Source organism: Phoxinus phoxinus (assembly GCF_949152265.1).
Source record: "Phoxinus phoxinus genome assembly, chromosome: 24".
NCBI classification, from domain to species: Eukaryota; Metazoa; Chordata; class Actinopteri; order Cypriniformes; family Leuciscidae; genus Phoxinus; species Phoxinus phoxinus.
The window spans coordinates 5,994,577-6,016,483 of NC_136899.1; the positions used below are offsets into that span (position 1 = coordinate 5,994,577).

At 37.5% G+C, this 21,907-nt stretch overlaps 2 protein-coding genes across 2 annotated transcripts in view; one reads left to right on the forward strand and one right to left on the reverse strand.

Annotated features, from left to right (window-relative positions):
* cnbd1 (cyclic nucleotide binding domain containing 1) overlaps nt 1–170 on the reverse strand; it is a 37,132-nt gene extending 36,962 nt beyond the window's left edge. Inside the window, exon 1 of the mRNA XM_079602620.1 lies at nt 47–170. The gene's annotated coding sequence lies outside the window, so the exon portion shown is untranslated. The remainder of the gene's footprint in view (nt 1–46) is intronic.
* Nucleotides 105–21,867, forward strand: cngb3.1 (cyclic nucleotide gated channel subunit beta 3, tandem duplicate 1). Its single transcript, XM_079601808.1, has 36 exons — nt 105–290; nt 1,040–1,094; nt 1,353–1,512; nt 3,081–3,241; nt 3,414–3,761; nt 3,924–4,132; nt 4,296–4,346; nt 4,446–4,532; nt 4,641–4,705; nt 5,062–5,184; nt 6,044–6,185; nt 7,444–7,603; nt 7,682–7,779; nt 7,864–7,947; nt 8,021–8,139; nt 8,227–8,379; nt 9,302–9,461; nt 10,185–10,197; nt 10,870–11,069; nt 11,946–12,015; nt 12,398–12,527; nt 14,713–14,873; nt 15,122–15,421; nt 15,504–15,712; nt 15,797–15,847; nt 15,933–16,019; nt 17,283–17,347; nt 17,676–17,798; nt 18,157–18,298; nt 18,520–18,679; nt 18,810–18,907; nt 19,067–19,150; nt 20,378–20,496; nt 20,594–20,746; nt 20,830–20,983; nt 21,177–21,867. Exons 1-36 carry the CDS (start codon nt 183–185, stop codon nt 21,204–21,206), a joined length of 4,632 nt encoding a protein of 1,543 aa, XP_079457934.1. The 5' UTR covers nt 105–182; the 3' UTR covers nt 21,207–21,867.
* The last annotated feature ends 40 nt before the right edge of the window (nt 21,868–21,907 follow it).

Genomic DNA, 21,907 nt, shown 5'->3' on the forward strand with positions numbered 1-21,907 from the left:
GGTCTGCAGATGACAGACACTGTGATGATTTGTGGCCTCGACTCACTTCTGAGGTCTGTTTGCAGATGGGTATTAGTGGTCTAAAAGTGCTAATTGCATCAGCCAGCAACATTAGGAGGACTGGAGCCGTGGTCACACAAGAAAGACAAACACAACAGCGATCTCATCAGACGCTGCCTGCCATGTTCAGCAAGCTGAAGAAGTTCATCGGGGGTCCAACTGTGGGTCCCAGCCCGGCCTCAGCCTCTGGGTCGGCCCCTGCCCCGGCTCCTGCCCCGGCCCCTGCCAAGGTAAGTACAAGTGGCCCATAATTTACTTTATGAACATTTTGGTACTTTTTATCTCAAGCATATGTAATAATCAACTTGCTAACATCATAAAAATGTAGTATGTAGTAAAAATGTAGAAAATTTTGCTGCTTATTTATTACATTTTTAAATGCATATATATATATGTGTATATATAATACTTAATATATTAAATGCTTCAGAAAACATACTTTACACATGTGCTACACACACACACACACACACACACACACACACACACACACACACACACACGCACACACGCACATATATATAGTCTATACATGTATAATTTACAAGTAGGCTATTGTATATTTTTTATATTATATTGCATATAATGTGTAATGTATATAAATGTTTAATATAAAAAAAATAGAAAGATTGTTTGTCATATATATTTACATAAATATGTATAAATGTGTTTTTAAATCATTTTATTATGAAATATGATTATATATGTAACAATTTTAAAATAGCCTATTACAATCATTGTATATTTTTATATACTTTGCTTAACTTTATAAACATGTTTGGTGGTGCTTTACTATTATGTCAAACACCATGTAAATTAAAATACCAACACTGTTCTAACATCATTTAAAAATGTAAAAGTTATAGCTTAAGGTGCTCGAGTAATTTAAAATAATGGAAGCCATCATATGCCATTTATAAGAATGTTTTCATAACTGCAAAACCGCTCTGGGATAATGATCAATCTCTGCACCCAGCAGGAAGAAAAACCTGCAGACAAGGAAAATGAAGACAAGAAAGATGATGAAGGCCCTGGTAAGTCGTCTGTTATCATTGTAATTATCCTCTAAATTATCTCATCATTCATTGCTTGAGCACCTGCAGAAGATGTGTTCCAGATGAGAGGCATTTGAAATCATTCTTACAGTCTGTCACAGGTTGCTTAGCAGTAATGTTTGTAATGGCTTCAGTTGCATATATGACAGTCAGTGAGCAGCTTCAGGTGTTATTCCTCCACCTGTGCCCCGAGTCTTCCTCCAGTCGGGAATCATGCAGCTTCTTAATACCTTATAGGCCCAGCTCCAGGTCCAGCTCCAGGTCCAGGTCCAGCACCGGACGCAGGGTCAGAACCAGCTGCAAAACCGACAGCCCCAGCTCCAGAACCGACGGCCCCAGCAGAAGAACCTGCCCCCAAACCTGCAGACCCAGCCGACGGCCAGCCACCTGCTGAAGGGTAAGATAAATAGAAACATTTTATCTGATAAATCCTGTAACAGTTTAGTCAAAAGGTTTTTAATATAACGGCAAAAGAGTAAATAGTGTAGATTTTGATTTCATTCACAAATCATTGTTTATGCTATGCAATCGCCAAGAGACACTCTTGATGTCGTGAGTGTGATTGATTGATAAGCTTTAATTAATAAAGGCTAATTAACTAGACTCTCATTGTTTTGAAAAGGACTCACAGTAAGTGACACAACAGCATGAGAGTAAGTTGCCAGTGCAAACACTACATTAGATCCAAGACTGTCCAACAGAGACCTGGAAGATTATGAGACCATGAGCTGAGAGGAGATTAAAAGATTTACAGTGTGTTTGATATAAGAAGATCTCTCGAGCTACTTTAGTTTAGAGAACAAAAATAATGCCGACACCAAAATGGGAAAATGGCAATGCCACAGTGGTTTTATGATGGATATGATCCTCAAAATATATTCACATTCACTGGAACTGAATTAAAATTTGACTGATTTTAAATAATTTAAATGCATATATATATTAAAGAGCCAGTGTCTCTTATTATACGTGGCATATATATATACATTATATATAATGACACGTATAATAAGAGACACTGGCTCTTCAACCCCCCATGTTGTAATGCTCCTTCATGCCCAGTAGAGGTCAGTATGTACAAGTGAAATGCGGATCAACACTTGCAGCTCCTGTAAACATCACGTTGTTCAGTCAGTGTTCAGTAGACCTACATATGCTGCCTTTCAGCTCAGGTAATCTCACAGTCTATTTCAACTTAGTTTGTATGAAGAAACAAAAGTCGTGTTTATACGGATCCAATGGAAGCTTATGAGTCAACGTAAAAATATGTAATTAAAAGCATTTAGACGGCTTCAAGTTCACAGCTCAAACAACACATTTTTGTAATGAAGAATTAATTCATACACGGTTTACAAAAATGTGTGCATTATAAGTGGTAAAATGAAACTAGAATGATAATTTTACTTACTTCAGTTTTAAATCTGTCATTACAATTACTGTCATGATACGCGTCCTGTTTACATCATATAACGTTACTGTCTATGGTTTACTTTACATAGAGGAAAATCAACCGGAAGTTCATTCGCTTAGAAAGGTAGTCTTATCGCAAGTTCGCTACACAGCATAGATAACACTTATTTTTGCATTGAGGAATTAATATAAACACTATTAAAAAAAAACATTTAAATTTCTACTTTTAAAATTCCCAAAATAACTAACTTACCCTGCCCCATAGACTTCCATTGTAAGTTCTAACGTTACCATAAACATGATTCTGCTTTTCACTGAGGGACAAATCTGAATTATTTTCTTTAAAATAAGCTTATTTCCCCCCCTTTTCTTTTTTCTTTTTAATTATTAAGATTTTTTAAATAATGTTTTTCTTTAGTGTGACAATTTCAGATGTAATTTTGATATGTAAAAGTAGCAGTTATTTATTATATTTTATATTTATTTATTTATATGTGTTATTATATTTTAATACATTGATTTCACCCTCTTGTCATTCTCTGGTGATTGTTATAGTGAGGTGGCCCCTCCCCCCGAATCCCGGCCCATTGTGATAAGTGAGCATTTTGATGCTCAACTCATCGAGATTGTTCAGCGGTACCGCCAAAGGACTGAACAGTTTAAAGAAAAGGTCATTGACCCCTATGCATCCTCCCCAGAGCGCAGCCCACCTGTCAGTGAGTACAAATCAAATCCTATGCCTCTCCAATTAATGACTACTACAGTTGAATGATACGTACGTACAGTAAATGTTACATATTGCCACATAGTGTGGCGATATGGAAGAAATCCATGACATGAGATTCACCAATAAGTAATAACACACCAGTTATTTTGTGCTTGTTCTAGCACCCGTCCTGAGAAAAGACGACTACCTGAAGAAAGAGGAGGAGAGGAAACGAAAAGAAGAGGAGGACAAGAAAAGAAAAGAGGAGGAGGAGAAGAAAAAGAAAGAGGAGGAGGAGAAGAAAAAGAAAGAGGAGGAGGAAAGGAAGAAGAAAGAGAAAGAAGAGAAGCTTGTGGAAAAGAAAGAAGAAAAAAAGGAGGAGAAAAAGGATGACCAGAAGAAAGAGGAGGCAGCCAAAGAGGACAAGTCCATCTGCCCAAAAATGAAATGCACCTTTGCAGATTTCCTTCTGAAGCCCATCGAGGACAGAGTGGACAAAAGACTGGGCGTCTCCATCGATCCTTTCACAGGTTACTCCTCACAAATATGCCATCTTTTGAATAAGAATACAAATTATGTTTGCCCAAAATTAAGACCAAAGTATTGTGACTATTTCTAATTGTCAAACTCAGCCTACATTTTTCCAAATCAACGTGGACAGATTAAAAAAATGTTTTTGTGATTTCCATTAGACCGCAGGTATATCGCTTGGCTGAGCGTGGTGACCATTGCCTTTAACTATAACCTGTGGTTCATACCAGTCCGTATGGCCTTCCCATATCATGACCCGGAGGTCATTCCACTGTGGTTCACCTTGGACATCATTGCTGACATCATCTATGTCATTGACATGATCGTTTTCCAGCCTCGACTGCAGTTTTGTAGGGGAGGAGACATTATTGTAAGCTAACATTTATTTTTAACACACTTTATTGATAGTTTCATGTTATGTTTGCAGTCTTTTCTGGAAAATAATCTAATTATGTTATGTTATATATGTCTTGCCCCATAGACTTCTATTGTAAGTGCACTAACTTTTTTTTTTTTTCATAATTTTCTTTCAGTATGACAGAGTTGTGATTAAAAAGAAATATCGGGAATCGGCAAGATTTCAGGTATTGCAGATATCTTAGTTGACGTTCATCTTTAAAATAGAATTTTATCTCCCAGTAAAAAGCCATGAAGTGTTTATTTATTATTTCCTGTCGTTTCAGAATGATCTAATATCCGTCCTGCCTTCGGACCTGTCATGTTTCCTGTTTGGATACAAGTCCGTCTTCAGGATCAATCGTTTGATGAAGGTAATGAACACTGCAGCCGTTATTGGCTGTGAGATGCCTAATTATTCATGAACTGATTATATTTTTGAATATGCACTAACCTTGTTTCGTTTACATTTTCTCCTCAAGTCTGAATCTTTTTTTGAGTTCAGTGACCGTCTTGAAGGTATAATGACCAAAGCGTACATCTGGAGGTGCGTAACCACGTCTTTACTAGTTAAGAGTTGATCTTGCTCTAACAAGGATAGGGAAAAAAATTATAATTTAAAATGGCTACATTTCATAAAAAATTGGAATGTTGTTTTGCTCCTTTTGAAGATTTTGAGAAAAATTATAGCATTGTATAGTATTTCACCATGGTACAAAAACATTACATTTGTAAATGTAACAAATACATCTCTGTTTAATTGTTTCCATTATAATTCTACCTACTCAAATTCTAAATCCTGTTTGCTCTCTCAATTTAAATTCAGAAATTGAAGTGTAATTTAAAAGATATTCTTAATTCAATAAATCATTGTAACCACATTTATCCTATGCTCTTTTTAAGAGTAATTCGCACGATTGGATACCTGATGTTCATTCTCCACCTCAACGCTTGTCTTTACTATGTGGCATCTGACTACCAGGGGATCGGCACGACCAAATGGGTCTACAGTGGACAGGGCAGCGCGTATGTAATTCCATATACCCTTCTGATTCAGTCAGAATATGCAGATGTATCTATTTTTTTTAAAGGTAAAGTGTGTAACCAACTGGCAGCTCCAAACAGAAAGGCAAAAATAAAGAGGTTTTCCCAAACACTCTCCCCATCTGTCATTCGTTGAACAAACAAAAGCTCCGCCCCTAAACCCATGCCATTGGCTGAGCCAGTGTTGCTGTATTAGAATATGTGTTCTACAAATCAACCTATGAGTTGCTTATTTATAGTCTCAGCATATTAAACTGGGATAGACGAAAGTATTTAAGGTAAAAAAAAAACATGCATTACCTTTAAATGAGCTTGAAATGACAATTTAATGTTATTTTTTTTTCTTTTTCTTCCATTCACAGTTCAAGTTTAAGCTATAAATTGCTAAATGTAGTTTGCAGTAATTGCAGGTTTTGGGGGTTTTTCATATTCTCGTAGCTACCTGAGCTGTTTCTTCTATGCGGAGAAATCCCTCCTGATGATCGCAGAACTTCCTTTCCCTGAGACCATGTTCGGTCAGATCTTTCAGATGACCAACTATTTTTTGGGTGCCCTATTTTTGTCCATCATTCTTGGCCAGGTAGACATTTTGTCTCCAAAGCTTTTGTCTGTAAAGCTTATGCTCCTGAAGTGCTTCGTCGTTTTTTTTTGTTTTGTTTTTGCTCAGTTTTGAGCCCCCCCCTCGCTTGGCTTTCTTGCTTGGCCTTGGCTCTGCTCAGTGTTTGATGTCTGCTGTTTTGGCGTTGTTGTATTACGTTTGAATCTCTAATACGGATTCAGATACGAATGCAAGATGAGTTTTAGAAGCCACTAACTTGATCTCTCTTTTTCTCTTTCACAGGTACTTGCGCAGTTATTATTTTGCTGTGCGGACTCTGATCAACATTGGTGGCTTGCCTGAGCCTCACACAGTCTTTGAGATTTCCTTTCAGTTAATAAACTTTTTCGTTGGTGTCTTTGTCTTCTCAAGTTTGATTGGACAGGTACATGATGATGTAAACATCATGAGCTCCTCCCCCTAATCCCAGGCAGCCAATCATATCATAGTATTCAGCTCTACCTGTTCTTCCGTCAGTAACCGTGTTGATTTATTGTTATGGTGTTCCTGTTGGCTTAGTATAGGCTTAGGTATAGTGCCACATCTTTACCAGATGTTAGGGATGCACACAATATTGAGATATTTTTATTTATTTGTTTATTTATATATCAGCCGATATTGGATATTTAGTTGTGTATGCTCATTTACACTATTTTTATTGGCATGAAATGACTATATGTTGTGACAGTCTTTTCTTTGCTATTATGACTATATCCGAGTGAAATGGTTTTTCGAACAAGAAAAAATGTAGGGCAGGACTGGACATCAGGAACTGATTGGATTGTTGTCTGTGAGTGACAGTTTGCCCCGCCCTCACGTCAGTAAACATGTCATCAGAGAAGAGAAGTCGTTAAAAGAGGGAGGGGAGGTTATTTTAATTAAAGATTACGGGGGCACATTGATTTAAACAAAAAATAATGATACGCAACGATATAAAATACTGCAATATTCTATTTAAAGTCACCATGAATCCTAAATTTACCTTTTTTTTTTTACTATTAATAAAAAAACACTACACTATTAATTGTATAACATTGTTAAATGTAATCTTAAGTAAATGCCAAAATTAATATCCATTTTTCATGCTGTACATTATATGTTGTGATGCCTAAATTCATTTGTAGCATTTCAGACGATTGATTTTAGTTTTTAGTATTGTATTTTTTTATTTCATTTGACAAAATAGTGTATCATATTAATATAGGTCTTTCATCATTTATCGACCATAACATGAAATTTATTTATCGGTTTATCAGTATCAGTCAAAATGTTAATATTGGTGCATCCCTATCAGATGTATAGACGCTAAAGGGATAGTTCACCCAAAAAGGAAAATTCTGTCATCAATTCCTCAACCTTAAGTTGTTTTAAACCTGTATGAGTTTCTTTCAGCTGCTGAACACAAAATAATATATTTTGAAGAATATGGGTGACCAAACAGTTGATGGGCCCCATTGACTTCCATAGTATTTTTTTCCCCCATACTACGGAAGTCAATGGGTTCCATCAACTGTTTGCTTACCCATATTCTTCAAAATATCTTCTTTTGTGTTCAGCAGAAGAAAGAAATTCATACAGGTTTGGAACATCTTGAGGTTGAGTCGTTTTCGGGTGAACTATCCCTTTAATCTTTGATGTTCCAGATGAGAGATGTCATTGGAGCAGCTACTGCCGGCCAGACCTACTTCCGTGCATCTATGGATTCTTGTGTGGCGTACATGGTGACAAACCGCATCCCCAGACTGGTTCAATCCAGAGTGCGCACCTGGTACAACTACACCTGGGACTCCCAGGGCATGCTGGGTAAAATCTTAGTTTACATTTAAAATGAGTAGCAATGACAGCGGGGTCCTTCTGATTAAGGTTTTTTTTTTTCCTCAGATGAGTCTGTGCTACTGGAGCAGATGCCCCTGGTGATGAGAACAGCCATCGCTGTGGATATCAACCTCACTACTTTCCAAAAGATCGACCTTTTCAAGGTGGGCTTGATTTAAGTAAGGAATCGGACAGTGATCTGCTGCTCATGGTCAGTTGGTTGATGTTTCTGCAGTTTTTTCATACAGGGCTGTGACAACCAGATGCTGGTGGACATGTTATTGAGGCTGAAGTCCATTGTGTACTTGCCTGGAGACTTTGTGTGCAAGAAGGTGAGTTATATTGCCCTTTATTTATGCATAGACACCAAAAACATCAAGTCCTCACATACCTGGTTCTCCACAGGGTGACATTGGAAAGGAAATGTACATTATTAAGGCCGGAGAGGTGCAGGTCATCGGTGGGCCGGACAATACGATCGTGTTCGTGACTCTAAAGGCAGGCTGTGTGTTCGGGGAGATCAGGTGACGTATTAAAATGAGAATCTGCTTTTACAGCTACACGTCATGAGTGTGACATATGAACTATCATGTATTTATAATCATCCCCAGTCTGCTACAGTCTTCAGCCAATGGTGGAAACAGGAGAACTGCTAACGTAGCGGCTCATGGATTCGCCAACCTCTTTGTACTGGACAAGAAAGATCTCAATGACATCTTGATTCACTATCCCGAGTCTCAGAAAGTGCTGGCCAGGAAAGGACGGTGAGTTATGTCACATTATTCTTTCAAGCAGAAGGTCATGTAGATGCAGATGCACCTACATGAGCTGAGAGAATCAGAATTTTTTTTGTCTAAATATCCTTAAAACAAGATAGATATACTTTTAAAATATTATTTTCAAAACCAGGTAAATACGATTCTACAAGACATTAAGACCTCACTTAATTGTGTTAGATTTTAGCTTAAAACAAGAAAAATCTACTTGCCAATAGGGTAAGAAAAAATAGCTTTTTACTGGATAACAAAATACTGATTAAGAATACTGACTCATTTTAGCGAATTGATTTGCTCAGATGGATCGTTTTTAATGAACCAATTTACTGAATTATATGAATCATCACTTAAAAGCCCCATGTGCACATTTGATGTCTTCTAACAGAATAAATATTGAATTAAATACTGTGTTTATCACTTTGTCTATGAATACAACATGTCACCCACCTCAGTTTTAAGATGCGGTCACAGCAGCGGAATATGAGTGAAATTTTGCGTGCAAAATTGGTCCATTGTCAATAACATACAGTAGAGATGTATAAAGCACAGCTCAGACAGAAGTTTCTTTCTGCTTTCTGTTGGTCAGAACTTGAACATAAGTCAAATCTGCATGGGCAACTTTTGACACAAAACTTACGATCGTGTGGATTTCTGACTGGGATTTGCCTGTGAAATTTTAAAGACCACCAGTAAATGAGAACACACCGTACTTACTGAAATGGTTTGATTGATTCATTTAAAAGTACACCTAGTCTCAATCTCAAGAATCCTGATCTCAAATATCTCTATAGATATATTGGTGTTATAATCTACAGTAGGTGAGTCTAGAGAGGGGTCTGGTCTTGACTCCGAATGACTAAAATGTACTACCAACAGTGAAATCTTAAATACCAGTTTACACTCTTCACAGGAAACTGCTGAAAGCCAAGGGTCCACCTCCTGCTGCTAAAGCCGACGAGGAAAAGAAAAAAGGACTGACTATGTTCGGACAAAAACCTCCCACTCCAAAATTTTTGCGTGCCTTTGGAGGAGGAGCGTTCAGCAAAAAAGGCTTTTTGGACAGACTTAAGGTAAGAAATTCTCCGATATATATTAAGTATAAAGTTTGGGGTCAGTAAGATGTTTCATTAAACTGATCAAAAGTGATAGGAAAGACATTTATAATGTTACAAAAGATTTATATTTCAAATAAATGCTGTTATTTTGCTGCTTACTATTCATCAAAATAATTTTGAGAAAAACGTTTTTAACAGAAATATTAAGCTGCACAACACTGATAATAATAATAAATGTTTCTTAAGCAGCAAATCAGCATATTAGAATGATTTCTGAAGGATCATGTGACACTGAAGACTGGAGCAATGATGTTGAAAATACAGCTTTGCATCACATACATATTTTTATTATTAAAATAAGAAATAAAAAAAAGTTATTTTAAAATGTAATAATATATTACTGTTTATTTGTAGATTGTAGATTATTTTCCGAAAACATCTCACTGACCCCAAACTTTTGAGTGGTAGTGTATACTGAATAAAACTGAACGTTTGGATGTAAAATACAATATGATACAAAATGACAGCTCAGCAAGAGTACATTTTGGTTTCTTTATTTTTATTTTTTCTAGAGTGCAGCTTCATCAGAACGTCAATAATCACATGAAATTCATGAAGTATTTATCTTTGAGGATTTAGTTCATTTTGAAATCATCTACTGTCATGTATTTACAAAAGAAATATCTTTATATGTATCTAAAAGTTTTGAAAATGAGCTCCTTTCCCTGCCAACTGCAGTACTTGCCAATCAGTGAGTTGTATTAATAGCGATACACACATTAAGATTGCAACCATCCTTCCAAAACAGTGTTTGTAGATCTATTTTGTACTGAAACCTAAATAAAAATGATTTTGTAATTCCATAGTACATTGGACCTCATTTCTGAATCATATTGAGTTTGTCAATGCACAAAAATGTAATAACACTACGTATAATATAATATATAAAGTATTTATACTTGAGAGTTCACGTAGTTCACATATGCCAAGGATTGGTAGTTGATTGAGTCTGCCGTGAGATCTCACAGTTAATCTCTTTAGTCTGGCAGGGACATTGAGAGTTTTAATTAACTAAGTGGCCATTCTAAATGTGGACCCAGAGCAAATATACAGTACAAACAGAGCAGGAATAACTCACAGCTCCAGAATAGCTTGCCCGACCTCACTATTAAAGTCCTGTCTAGCACACTGAAAACAGCAAATATCTTACATATCAATCAGAAATCATTGCATATTTTCTTGACTTTACAAAAAGAGGTGGCCCTTCGCAACACCCTCTGCGGTGTAGTTTTAAGAGAAGGATTGTGACTGGTTGACTGCAAGTGAGAAGGCCCGTGATAGGTCAGTCCAACTGTGGTGAACCATGGGAAATGGGCTGTTCCTAAGAAGGAATTAATAGGGCTCTAAGAATTAATTGAAGCAGGTCGGAGTTCACATATCAGCGACAGTTGGATAAGGAGGCGAGGGATACATCTGAATGGGATTGCGTGCAGTGCAGCCATGTTTAGCACGTTGAAAAAGATTTTTTGGCCCAGTACTGTGGCAGCAGCAGCTCAGATCCCAGGACCACCGACACCTGCGCCGGCGCCGGCTTCAACCCCAGCATCTGCTGCTCCGACAAAGGTATGACCAGCTGGCTTTAACACAACACCAACATCATCCTTCACACACAAATCAATTCTCATTTCTTTAAATAAAATAAAGAAATAGACATTTTGCTAAATGTGATATGAATACGCTATGTGGATTTAAATAGCTAATTTTTACTCATTAATAATGTTTTTGACTTTTATGTGAATGGTAGGATCTGTAAAAAAGCATGTAATCTTTTGGAGATTGTGACATAATTACACGTTAAAAAGGAAATCGTCGCTGGTGCTTCTTGTGAATTAGTGATGTTGTCTGGACAGTTCTGTGTTTCATTTTTACACAACCGTGGGAAACTTTGTAGGGATCAAACGGATAGCCAACTAGTCTAAGAGACAAATCAAAAATATTTAGAGCATAAACGCATGTAGTCTCGGGTTCATTATTTGAATGCCATATACTAAAATATATTTATTTATTTATGACCTCAGTTGATGGGAGATTACGAGGTAAATTATACAGTGGACTCAGATATCCTTTCATTATTTTCTATTATTTTTTAATGCATCTAGTGTTTGTGACCTCACAATAATTAGTAAAAAAATATATACTTTATATAAATTAATTATTTGCCATACCAAAAGACTAATATGTGAAAAAGATCAAATATAATAAAAAATGGTGGAATTTTTTAAAATCTAAAATCTTGAAAAAAGTAACTAATGGACATTTACTTATATGTATTATTTGTCAGCTATTGTCATATATTAATAAATAAAACCGCTACTGTAGGTCAACATAAGGCCACTGGAGTCTCAATACCTCTGATGCCGTTAGTTCAAATGCCATTGCTGGAAACTGGAAAGGAGTTGTGAGGAAAAAAAGAAAGAAATCTTTCTCTGGTGTTTACAGGAGGAAAAGTCAGATGCAAAGAAAGATGAAGAAAAAAAAGATGAGAAAAAGGAGGAGGAAAAGCCTGCTGGTGAGTCTTCATGATGTTCCGTTAAGGGAAACTACAATTCACTGTGTACATTTCTGTTTAAGAGTGACTGTTTTATAGGTATAATCTTGAACCGCCAATGTTTGAATGAAAATGCATAATGTATCATAAAAAAAGTATTAGAATACTTAATTAATTAACTAGCATATCAGGAAAAGCTGAGGCTTAACCCCTGAACACAAAACTATGAATGAGTCTTAACATGTTAAGTGGCAATGAATGAGCAAACACATGCACATATACTGCTAATAATCACAGGTTTTTTATCTTTATGTGCAAATCCAGAAATTAGCAGATATTCAACATTAGGAATATCAAATATATAGTATCTCAAAACATCTAACTCAGCTTTGTACTTTTTAAGAACCGGCTGCGGCTCCGGCTCCGGCTCCGGCTCCAGCTCCAGCTCCGGCTCCGGCTCCTGCTCCAGAGCCCCCTAAACCAGAGGCCAAATCAGCAGATCCAGCCAATCCTGGAGCAGAAGCTGCAGAGGGGTGAGAGTTTAGAACATAGATGCACATAATAAAGGCTAGATTTCTTACGGCGGAGTCTCTAACGTCATCACCCGGTGGCCATCTTGTCACAGGCAAGCTTTCTGGCGGGCTCTGTGGTACCTGGTGTAAAGTAGTGATCTGCACGAACACAAATACTCTTATCTCGCTGAAATCTTGACGGATTTACAAACGGTTTGGTTTCTTACAAATGTTATTAACGTGGCTATAATTCTGGATGTTTGAACATGTTGAAATATATAATATTATAATTATTCATAAGTATGCAGTGCCATAACTGCATCTCTGATGTTTATAACAAACCAACCCGTTTGAAAATCGGTAGAAAATTTAGCAAGTTATGGTTATTTAAAAAGTACATGCACCATTAAAACATAATGTTACGAGTGAGCGAGCTGACTGTGACAAGATGGCCGCCAGGTGCGGACGTCAACCTCCATTGTCTATGATTGTATCATTATTGCAGTGATTATTATGTTTCTATCATGCTATATGTTTGTTAGGGCTGTAAACGATTAATCGCGATTAATCGAATCCAAAATAAAAGTTTGTGTTTACATAATATGTGTGTGTGTATTTATATTATACATAAATAGAACTATTTTATATATAAATAACACATTTTTCTTAAATATATACATGCATGTGTGTGTATTTATATATACAAAATAATTATACACAATACACACACATATATTATGTAAACACAAACTTTTATTTTGGATTCGATTTATCGCGAAAATCGTTTACAGCCCTAATGTTTGGCAATCGTTCTTCTAACTCTAATTGATGGTGTGTAGCTTTTCATTTCTTAAACTACCATCATGGCCATATTAGAGGATGACAACGTCAATATTCATCAGGATTAAATTGTGAAAGAATGGTTGGGAGGGAGCATGAAGGATCATTTTCACACATGAATTGAACCTCTGAGTCCAGACCTTAAAATCATTGAAAGTCTTTGGGATGTGCTGGAGGAGACTTCACATAGTGCTGGACTCTTTGCAGTGTCAGTACAAGATCACGACCAAAAATTTGATGGAAATCGAATAGATGACATACAGAAACATAATAATAACTTCAATAATGATCCAATCATAGACTCTTATTTACTATTTAAATCCAAACAGCGACTTTTTTGTGTTTTTTGCCATGCAATGTTTAAATATATTGTGGCTTTTTATATTTTAGAAAATTTGAATGGGTCAATTAAAATATGTGACTTTTGCCCCTTTATCATGTCATTGTTGGCTTGTATGGATGTGTGGCATCTCAATGATGTGCGGCGTGTGACTCCAAAAGTAGCTGAAAGGAGATTAGGGGATCTGCTGTATTTGTGACTTAAGAAGATCATGGGAACGGCCTCACGTGCAAACAGGAGTTTCTGTTTTATACCGTTATATTGTTCTTTGTGTCGGTACATAGCTATTCTAAGCAGTCACCATTTCCCAGTCACAGTGCTGTATGTGAGGATACTAATGTCTTGAGTAAGACTACATTTACCACATGGGCCCATTTGAGCTAACTGCAATAAACAGGACAGCATGAGCTCATCAAGAACAACCAGAACTGGCATATCTTCAGAATTAAACGTGCAATTGTGTGTGTTTCAGGAGGACAGTCTTCATCCTTACTCAATATTCGTGTAGCTATTTAAGCCCATGATTTGACACAAATGCAAAGGAGTTGCATTGATTAAAATGAATATAAATAGACGAGGAACAGGTGTACACTGTCTATTCCTGAGTATATAGTGAATGTATGAGGTGTCGTCTAAGTTCAGCTGCTAATGTTTGTCTGAGGAGTCGGACTGAGGCTGTGAGAGGAGGAACCGCTCAGAATAGATTTGTTGTTGGCTGTGTGAAATCTGCAAAGCTTTGTTGAGTTTCCTCTCTTTTGAAATAATAACATTAAGCACTAAAATAAACATCAACATCATGATTTTCTGTAAAGCTGCTTTGAAACGGTGTATTGCCCTATACAAAACAACACATTTGACTTGACTAGAATATTCTTGATTAATCAAATTTTCGTTTCCTCTTCAGATTTATAACAGGAAACCTATATCCTCGCGACTTTGTCTACTAAAACTACCACCACCATTACCACTACTACAAGTATGGATTTTTATTTATTTAAGCCTACATTCCTCTCTTTTTTCACATAGTGAGGAAGGAGCACCACCACCTTCTCCACCCATCGTCATCAACAGATTCTCTGACGACCAGCTGCGAGAAATTGTGAAGAAACTTCGGGAGAGGACGGAGCTTTTTAAGGAGAAAGTTGTTGACCCCTATGCCTCGTCCCCAGAGCGCAGCCCACCCGTCAGTGAGTACAGAGTCTCTCTGAATCCTGCGTCATTTATTAAAGTGTTAAAGTGGTCAAGGTGGTTTTTGAAACAAAATTGTCAACCAAGTCAAAACCAGCTGCTAGTCCTTCTGATCAACCATCTAGACCAGCTTGGACTCTCTAATGACCATAAATGACCAGTTTTGTCCAGCAAACGATCTGGTTTTAGCTGGATTTTCCAGAAAGGAATCCGTGTTTCTGAACTCTAGTCTGCTGTTGATTTCCAGCACCGGTTTATCGAAAGGAAGACTGGAACAGAAAGCAGGAGGCGGAGAGAATAAAACGAGAAGAGGCTGAGCAGAAGAAAAAGGAGGATGATGCTAAGAGAGCAGTTGCAAAGAAAGAAAAAGAGGAGAAAGAAAAGAAGGAGAAAGAGGAAAAGCTGAAAGCCGAGAAGGAGAAGGCCGATCAGGAGGAGGCCGAAGCTATCTGCCCTAAAATCAAATGCACATGCATAGATACACTTCTCAAACCTTTAGAAGACAAGATGGACTCATATTTGGGGACAACCATCGATCCTTTCACAGGTAGGACGCTAACTGAAGATGGCTTTTAGAGTATAGAATATTGGGCTAAACATGTTTGTTCTTCCTGATTTTCTCTCATCAGATCGGCGGTATATTAAATGGCTAAGTGTGGTCACAATCGCTTTTAACTATAATGTTTGGCTCGCCACGGCACGTTTGTGTTTCCCGTACCACACGCCTGCGACGATCCCCTTCTGGATCTTTTTCGATGTCCTGGCAGACCTGGTGAACATCATAGACATCACCATGTTTCAGACACGCTTACAGTTTGTGAAAGCAGGAGACATCATAGTAAGTCTTTTTGTCGACGCTTACACCTTTCAGATTGTGACACTAGGATTTCAACTAAAAAAAACGACACATTTATTTCCTCAGAAAGACAGAATAATGACGAAACAGAACTACAGAGAATCTGCCAGATTTCAGGTGTGTAAAAAATAATATCTATAATTTTTTTGTATTATATATTCATTATTAGCCTATATACAATTATTTTATTTTCTCTCAACAGACAGACCTGATAAGCATCATACCATTTGACTTGCTGTGTTTCCACTTTGGATTTACATCAATCTTTAGGATGAACCGGTTTGTTCGGGTTAGTTACTCAACTTCATTTATATGTGTGTGTGTGTGTATATAATGTCTATATAATGCATTAAGTTCTATTAGTTGCCTTTATTTGAGATGGCTCAACATGTGGAGCAAGCCAAGGTGTGGTTAACTTGATGCACGCACACATTTCACATATCAAAAAACCTCACTCCTGTTAATGATATGACCTATGACCTGCTCTTGGTAGTTTGGGGTCCAGTGCATCTAACTGGAGTCCATCAGTGTCTGTTTGCGATTTTGCCCTGGTTTGTAAAGTCGATAGGTAATTTCTCATGAATTGTAACCAAATTCAGCAAGCATTTAGCATGTCCTCCATCGTCGTCGGCTGAGTAATTCATGCTTATGATAATTATGATTATTCCTGCGGGAGCGAAGGGTCTCGCCGTCCATTAGAAGAAGGTATGGGGTATCTGTGATCAAGACTGTTACAGTTTGAATTCAGTTGAACATTTAGACCAGGTTTAATGGACCGAACCTCCCTCTGTCAAGAGCCTCCAAAGTGTGGTGCATGACATTTGATTTGATTCTCAGCTAATTGGGCTTTCATGTCTGGGTGAAGGGCATTGAATGTAAGTTTAATGTAAGCTGTAAGTTCTCAATCTCCACCTTTAAAATTCATTCCTTAATCAGATAGCACTGCAGACTGTCCCCTTTGAGAGATAAAGTGTCTTAGACATCAATAAAGAATCAGAATCAAGGCTTCAATGTGTACAGCTCTTGTGTTTAGAAACTTGACTAGCATTCATTGGTTTACTCATTTCTTCAGCCCAATTAATAAGTGGCCCGAAATAATCCATCCCCGTAGAGAAGAAGGGTGTCCGATGTAAACGTGCTGGGGGTAAATCTGCCATTCCTGGAGATATTGGTTGAGCTCATTTCTGACACTGCACAGCTGCATTGTTCCTTTCTCATCGCTCTGAGAATCCTGTATTTCCTCCTCAAATCTGCAAATAAACCTTCCGCACCAGGATTTGCTTTAAGTTACCGTCCTATTGTCGAATAAGCAGCTTGGTAACTGGATGTTTCGAATCCAAAACTATGAACTGTTTCTGATTCCAACTGATTGAAATTGCGTAGTCTACCTCCCCCTCGAATTACTTGCATTACCATCTCAAAAAGCTAATGTTGCCAAACGACTTAATGATGATGACAGAGATTTCCCATTAGTAAGAATCTCTTCAGGGAAACTGGCTCCCTGGGTGGTGTGTAATGAGCTCGGTGTAATGTGCATATTCCCTCTTTTCAGTATCAATCCTTTTTTGAGTTCAGCGACCGTCTGGAAAGCATCATGACTAAGGCGTATATCTGGAGGTATGTCTGAAAATATGCAATACTGAATGTTTTTTTAGGGTGTTGCGATGTAGTTGCTTACTATCCTGTCCCAAGTCTCTATGATATTCGGGTATCTAGATATGAGTCAGGTCAGGTCCCTCCTCCTATCCAATAAGGACAAATCCCCCCATTTTAACATCCACCAGGTGAAAATGATAAGTCTGAGCAAGAAAAGTAACATCACACTTCTTAACATTATTCATTAGTGACCAAAACAGTATTGAACAAATGGCAAGGGTTAATGTGTTCAAACCCATACCTGTGTGTATGAATAATAATAATAATAGTGATGCTGGCCTTTTTTCAGAGTTGGACGCACTACTGGATATCTGCTCTTCTGCCTCCATATCAACTCCTGCCTTTACTATATAGCATCAGAATACGAGGGGCTGGGAAGCACGAAATGGACATATGATGGAAAAGGAAATGCGTATGACCTCTTTTTTTTTTTACCTTTGTCATTATTTCAAAATTAGTATTTATAAATTAAAATAAATTACATATTCAGTTAAATTCTCTCTCTCTCTCTCTCTCTCTCTCTCTCTCTCTCTCTCTCTCTCTCTCTCTCTCTCTCTATATATATATATATATATATATATATATATATATATTTCATTATTTACATATATATAATCTATTCATTATTATATAATATTATAATAATATATAATTATTCACAAATAAAACTAATTACCGGTAAATACAATTAAATTAATTTAAAATAAAATATTAATACATATATTTAAAAAAACATTGTACTGATCATTTTGTCATTTTTCTATGCCAAGGTATCTCCGCTGTTATTATTTTGCTACCCGTACACTGATCACTATCGGAGGTCTTCCTGAGCCCAATACACTCTTCGAGATCGTCTTCCAGCTGGTGAACTTCTTCACGGGAGTCTTCGTCTTCTCTAGCTTGATTGGACAGGTGAGAACATGGAACTTCCCTAATGTTTTGGCAAGGGTCTCTCAAAAATATGAACAAATGTTCTTCCAGTAATGTTAAAGGGGTGATGAACTTAGAAATCAAATTTTCCTTGAGCTTTTGACATTTAAGAGGTCATATACTATAGGAAAATCCTGTAAGTTTCAGAACTGAAAACTAAATGAATAACGTCACGCGACTGATCTAAGTCTGTTTAAACTCAGATGAGAGATGTCATTGGAGCGGCTACAGCGGGTCAGACCTACTTCCGCGCTTCCATGGACTGCTGCGTGGCGTACATGAACACCTACACCATTCCAAAACTGGTGCAGAACCGAGTGCGCACCTGGTACAACTACACCTGGGATTCCCAGGGCATGCTGGGTAAGTGCTTAGTGTACATCTTAATAGAAGAGCTCATTTAATAGAGGTAGTTTTGGACTGATAGTTCATACGTTTACCATTAATCTAAATAGATGCTAATTGTTCTGGATTCTGGATCTGGTTTCCTCAGATGAGTCTGTGCTACTGGAGCAGATGCCTCTGGTGATGAGAACAGCCATCGCTGTGGATATCAACCTCGCTACTTTCCAGAAGATCGACCTCTTCAAGGTAAAATTATTGTCAGGTAATGACTGCATTCTTCTGTTGAGGTTCTATACTGAAGATTTGTGGAAGGAAAAAACGATTGCTTCCTACAGTTTCATCTATTCTGGTGCATTTTGATGAGGTACATCTTTAGTTTTTGCTGTTTTAAACATATTTTTCCAGGGCTGTGACAACCAGATGCTGGTGGACATGTTATTACGTCTGAAATCCATTGTGTACCTGCCGGGAGACTTTGTTTGCAAGAAGGTGAGAACATCAGATATAATCGTTCTTGTATCTGATGTTGTTTTATATTACGGGGCTGTTGAATGCTGAATGTTGAAGGTGTGCAATTATTTTCAGGGAAACGTTCGGCTAAAGTAGTTCCAGGCAGGTTTGACCGCATCACAGTTCCATATCACTTTGCGTAGTTAACTGTGATTGCGGAAAATCGGATATGACCATTCGCAAAAGACCCGCCCCCCTTAGTTACTGTTGCTATGTCCTACAAGCTACGCCGCTCTCACACCACACCATGTTCTCACGAATCGAAAAATACATCGCGGAGCAGAGAGGAGACAGACAACACGCTGACAGACAGGACAGACCAGGTTACTTTTCGGTTGCTTTTGATATTAAATAAAGTCTCACCTTTCAAATTTGGTAAATTTTTTAAAGAAATTTAAACAATAAACACCGTTTTGTGGCTCTTTAATGTGTCTGACAGATCGCTGTAGAGCCTCAGTTAAAGCTGCTCGTGAACCGATCATCTCTTCCTTCTAGTTCATTTATAGCATCAAATAAACATGAATGAACATAAGAAGGAATGTTGTTTTAATCGCGGAAAGGCGTCAGTACACTCCGTTTTTCAAGTTCAAATCCTCCCATGTTAATCTACTAACTCTCCTGACTGCTTTGTCGGACAAAATGGCGGATGGCGAAGTATGATTGGTCAGATCGCCTGTCAATCAAGCTCCCTGCGAAGGGTCAATTCATAACAAGAAAAAAAAAATACAGACAATTTTGATTTTCCGACAGTAGCCTACATTTTTATATTTAAGGTGAACATGAAAATGAACAACTACGGCAGTATTTTCACCAGTTTTCGTTATTATTGCACATATAACAAATAGATAAATATTGATTTAGCCTACTTGTTAAAAGGGCTTTCCGTTTCATTTATTAGGCTTGCCTACTTTCAATAATAGCAAAAAAAATCTCTTTCTCTCTTTAATAACTGCATTAGTCTGCTATCAGTGGCTCAAACCTCCGTTACTAGCTATAAAATAACGTTTTGGAATTAGCACCGGAGGCTTGGGATTAGATGCGTGAGAAATTAGTCCTACACACGAGCGTTTACTTTTAATGACAAAAACGACATAATCTGAACAATGTTTCAAGGTGTGGTAACCGTAGCATAAGCAGAATTGACTCCGGGCCTGACGTCAATTATTCCTTACTTCATGGGACTATGTCCTCCGTTGCTTTATGCAGGGTGACATTGGGAGAGAAATGTACGTTATTAAGGCCGGAGAGGTGCAGGTCATCGGTGGGCCGGACAATACGATTGTGTTCGTGACATTGAAAGCAGGCTGTGTGTTCGGGGAGATCAGGTACCGGACAGACGACATCTAGAGTGCACAATGATTAAGTGAATGAAGCAAGACTGTCTAAAAACAAGTCTCTGAAACGGAAATTCATTTTTTTCAGTCTCTTGCAGTCAGCAAAAGACGGAGGCAACAGAAGGACAGCTAACGTAGCGGCTCATGGATTCGCGAACCTCTTCGTACTGGATAAGAAAGATCTCAATGACATCCTGGTCCACTATCCCGAGTCTCAGAAGGTGCTGGCCAAGAAGGGACGGTGAGTCAAAGCGGGTCACAGTCATGCAATATGCACCTTTTCTTCAAGAGCAGATTTTAAGGGATGACTCATTCTCTGTTCAGGAAACTGATGAAGGCCAAAGGTAAAACTGCGCCTGTCAAAGATGAAGGAGACAAGAAGAAAGGACTGGCTATGTTCGGACAAAAACCGCCCACTCCCAAAATGTTACGTGCTTTTGGAGGCTTCGGGAAAGGAGGTTTGCTGGAGAAACTCAGGGTGTGTGATGATCTGATCAGAGTAATAATGGTGTATTAACACATAGTTAAGGCAGTATGTGTCTGACAGTGGATTTGCTAAAGGTTTGGATTTAGCTCATGAAATTTTAAAGATTAAAACAGCAACAAATTCTTAGATTTCATACTTATAATTTAGAGATATGAGAGAACGATAACATTTCTCTTTCCTGCAGGCTCAAGCAGCAGCAGAAAAAAAGGATTAAGAAATCCATCCATCCATCCATGAATTGCATCTATCTATCAGTTACATCCATCCATCCATCCGTTCATCATTTGTCCATATATATCTATCCATCCATGTCAATTACATCCATCCCATCATCCATCCATCATCAATCTATAACATCTATCAATCCATCCACCATTTCATCATCCATCCATCCATCCATCTATTCATTTCGTCATTCATCCATCCGTTCATTTCATCATTTGTCAATTACATCCATCCATCCATTTTATCATTCATCTATTTTACATTTACATATCCATCGATCCCATCATCCATCAATCCATCCACCATTTCATTATTTATTCATCCATTCATCAATTACACCATTCATCCATCCATCCATCACATCATCCATTCACCATTTCATCATTCATCCATCCATCCATTACTTTATCGATCATCCATCCATCCATCCATCTCTGTTGTTTTACTGCTGGTTGTGATTGGATTCAGATCTACATAAATATGATTTAAAAAAAAACTGTAAATACTGACTTTATGTTTTTGGTTTAAAGTTTTGTGACAATATATAATTTTGGACATATTACTCAACCGAGTCATGGTGGATGAGCCTTCATATACTGTAAATAGGTCAATGTTTTTCATAAAACAATAAAATATTGAATATATATTATTATCTTTTATTGTCATCTTTATCCTTTTCATCTCAATAAT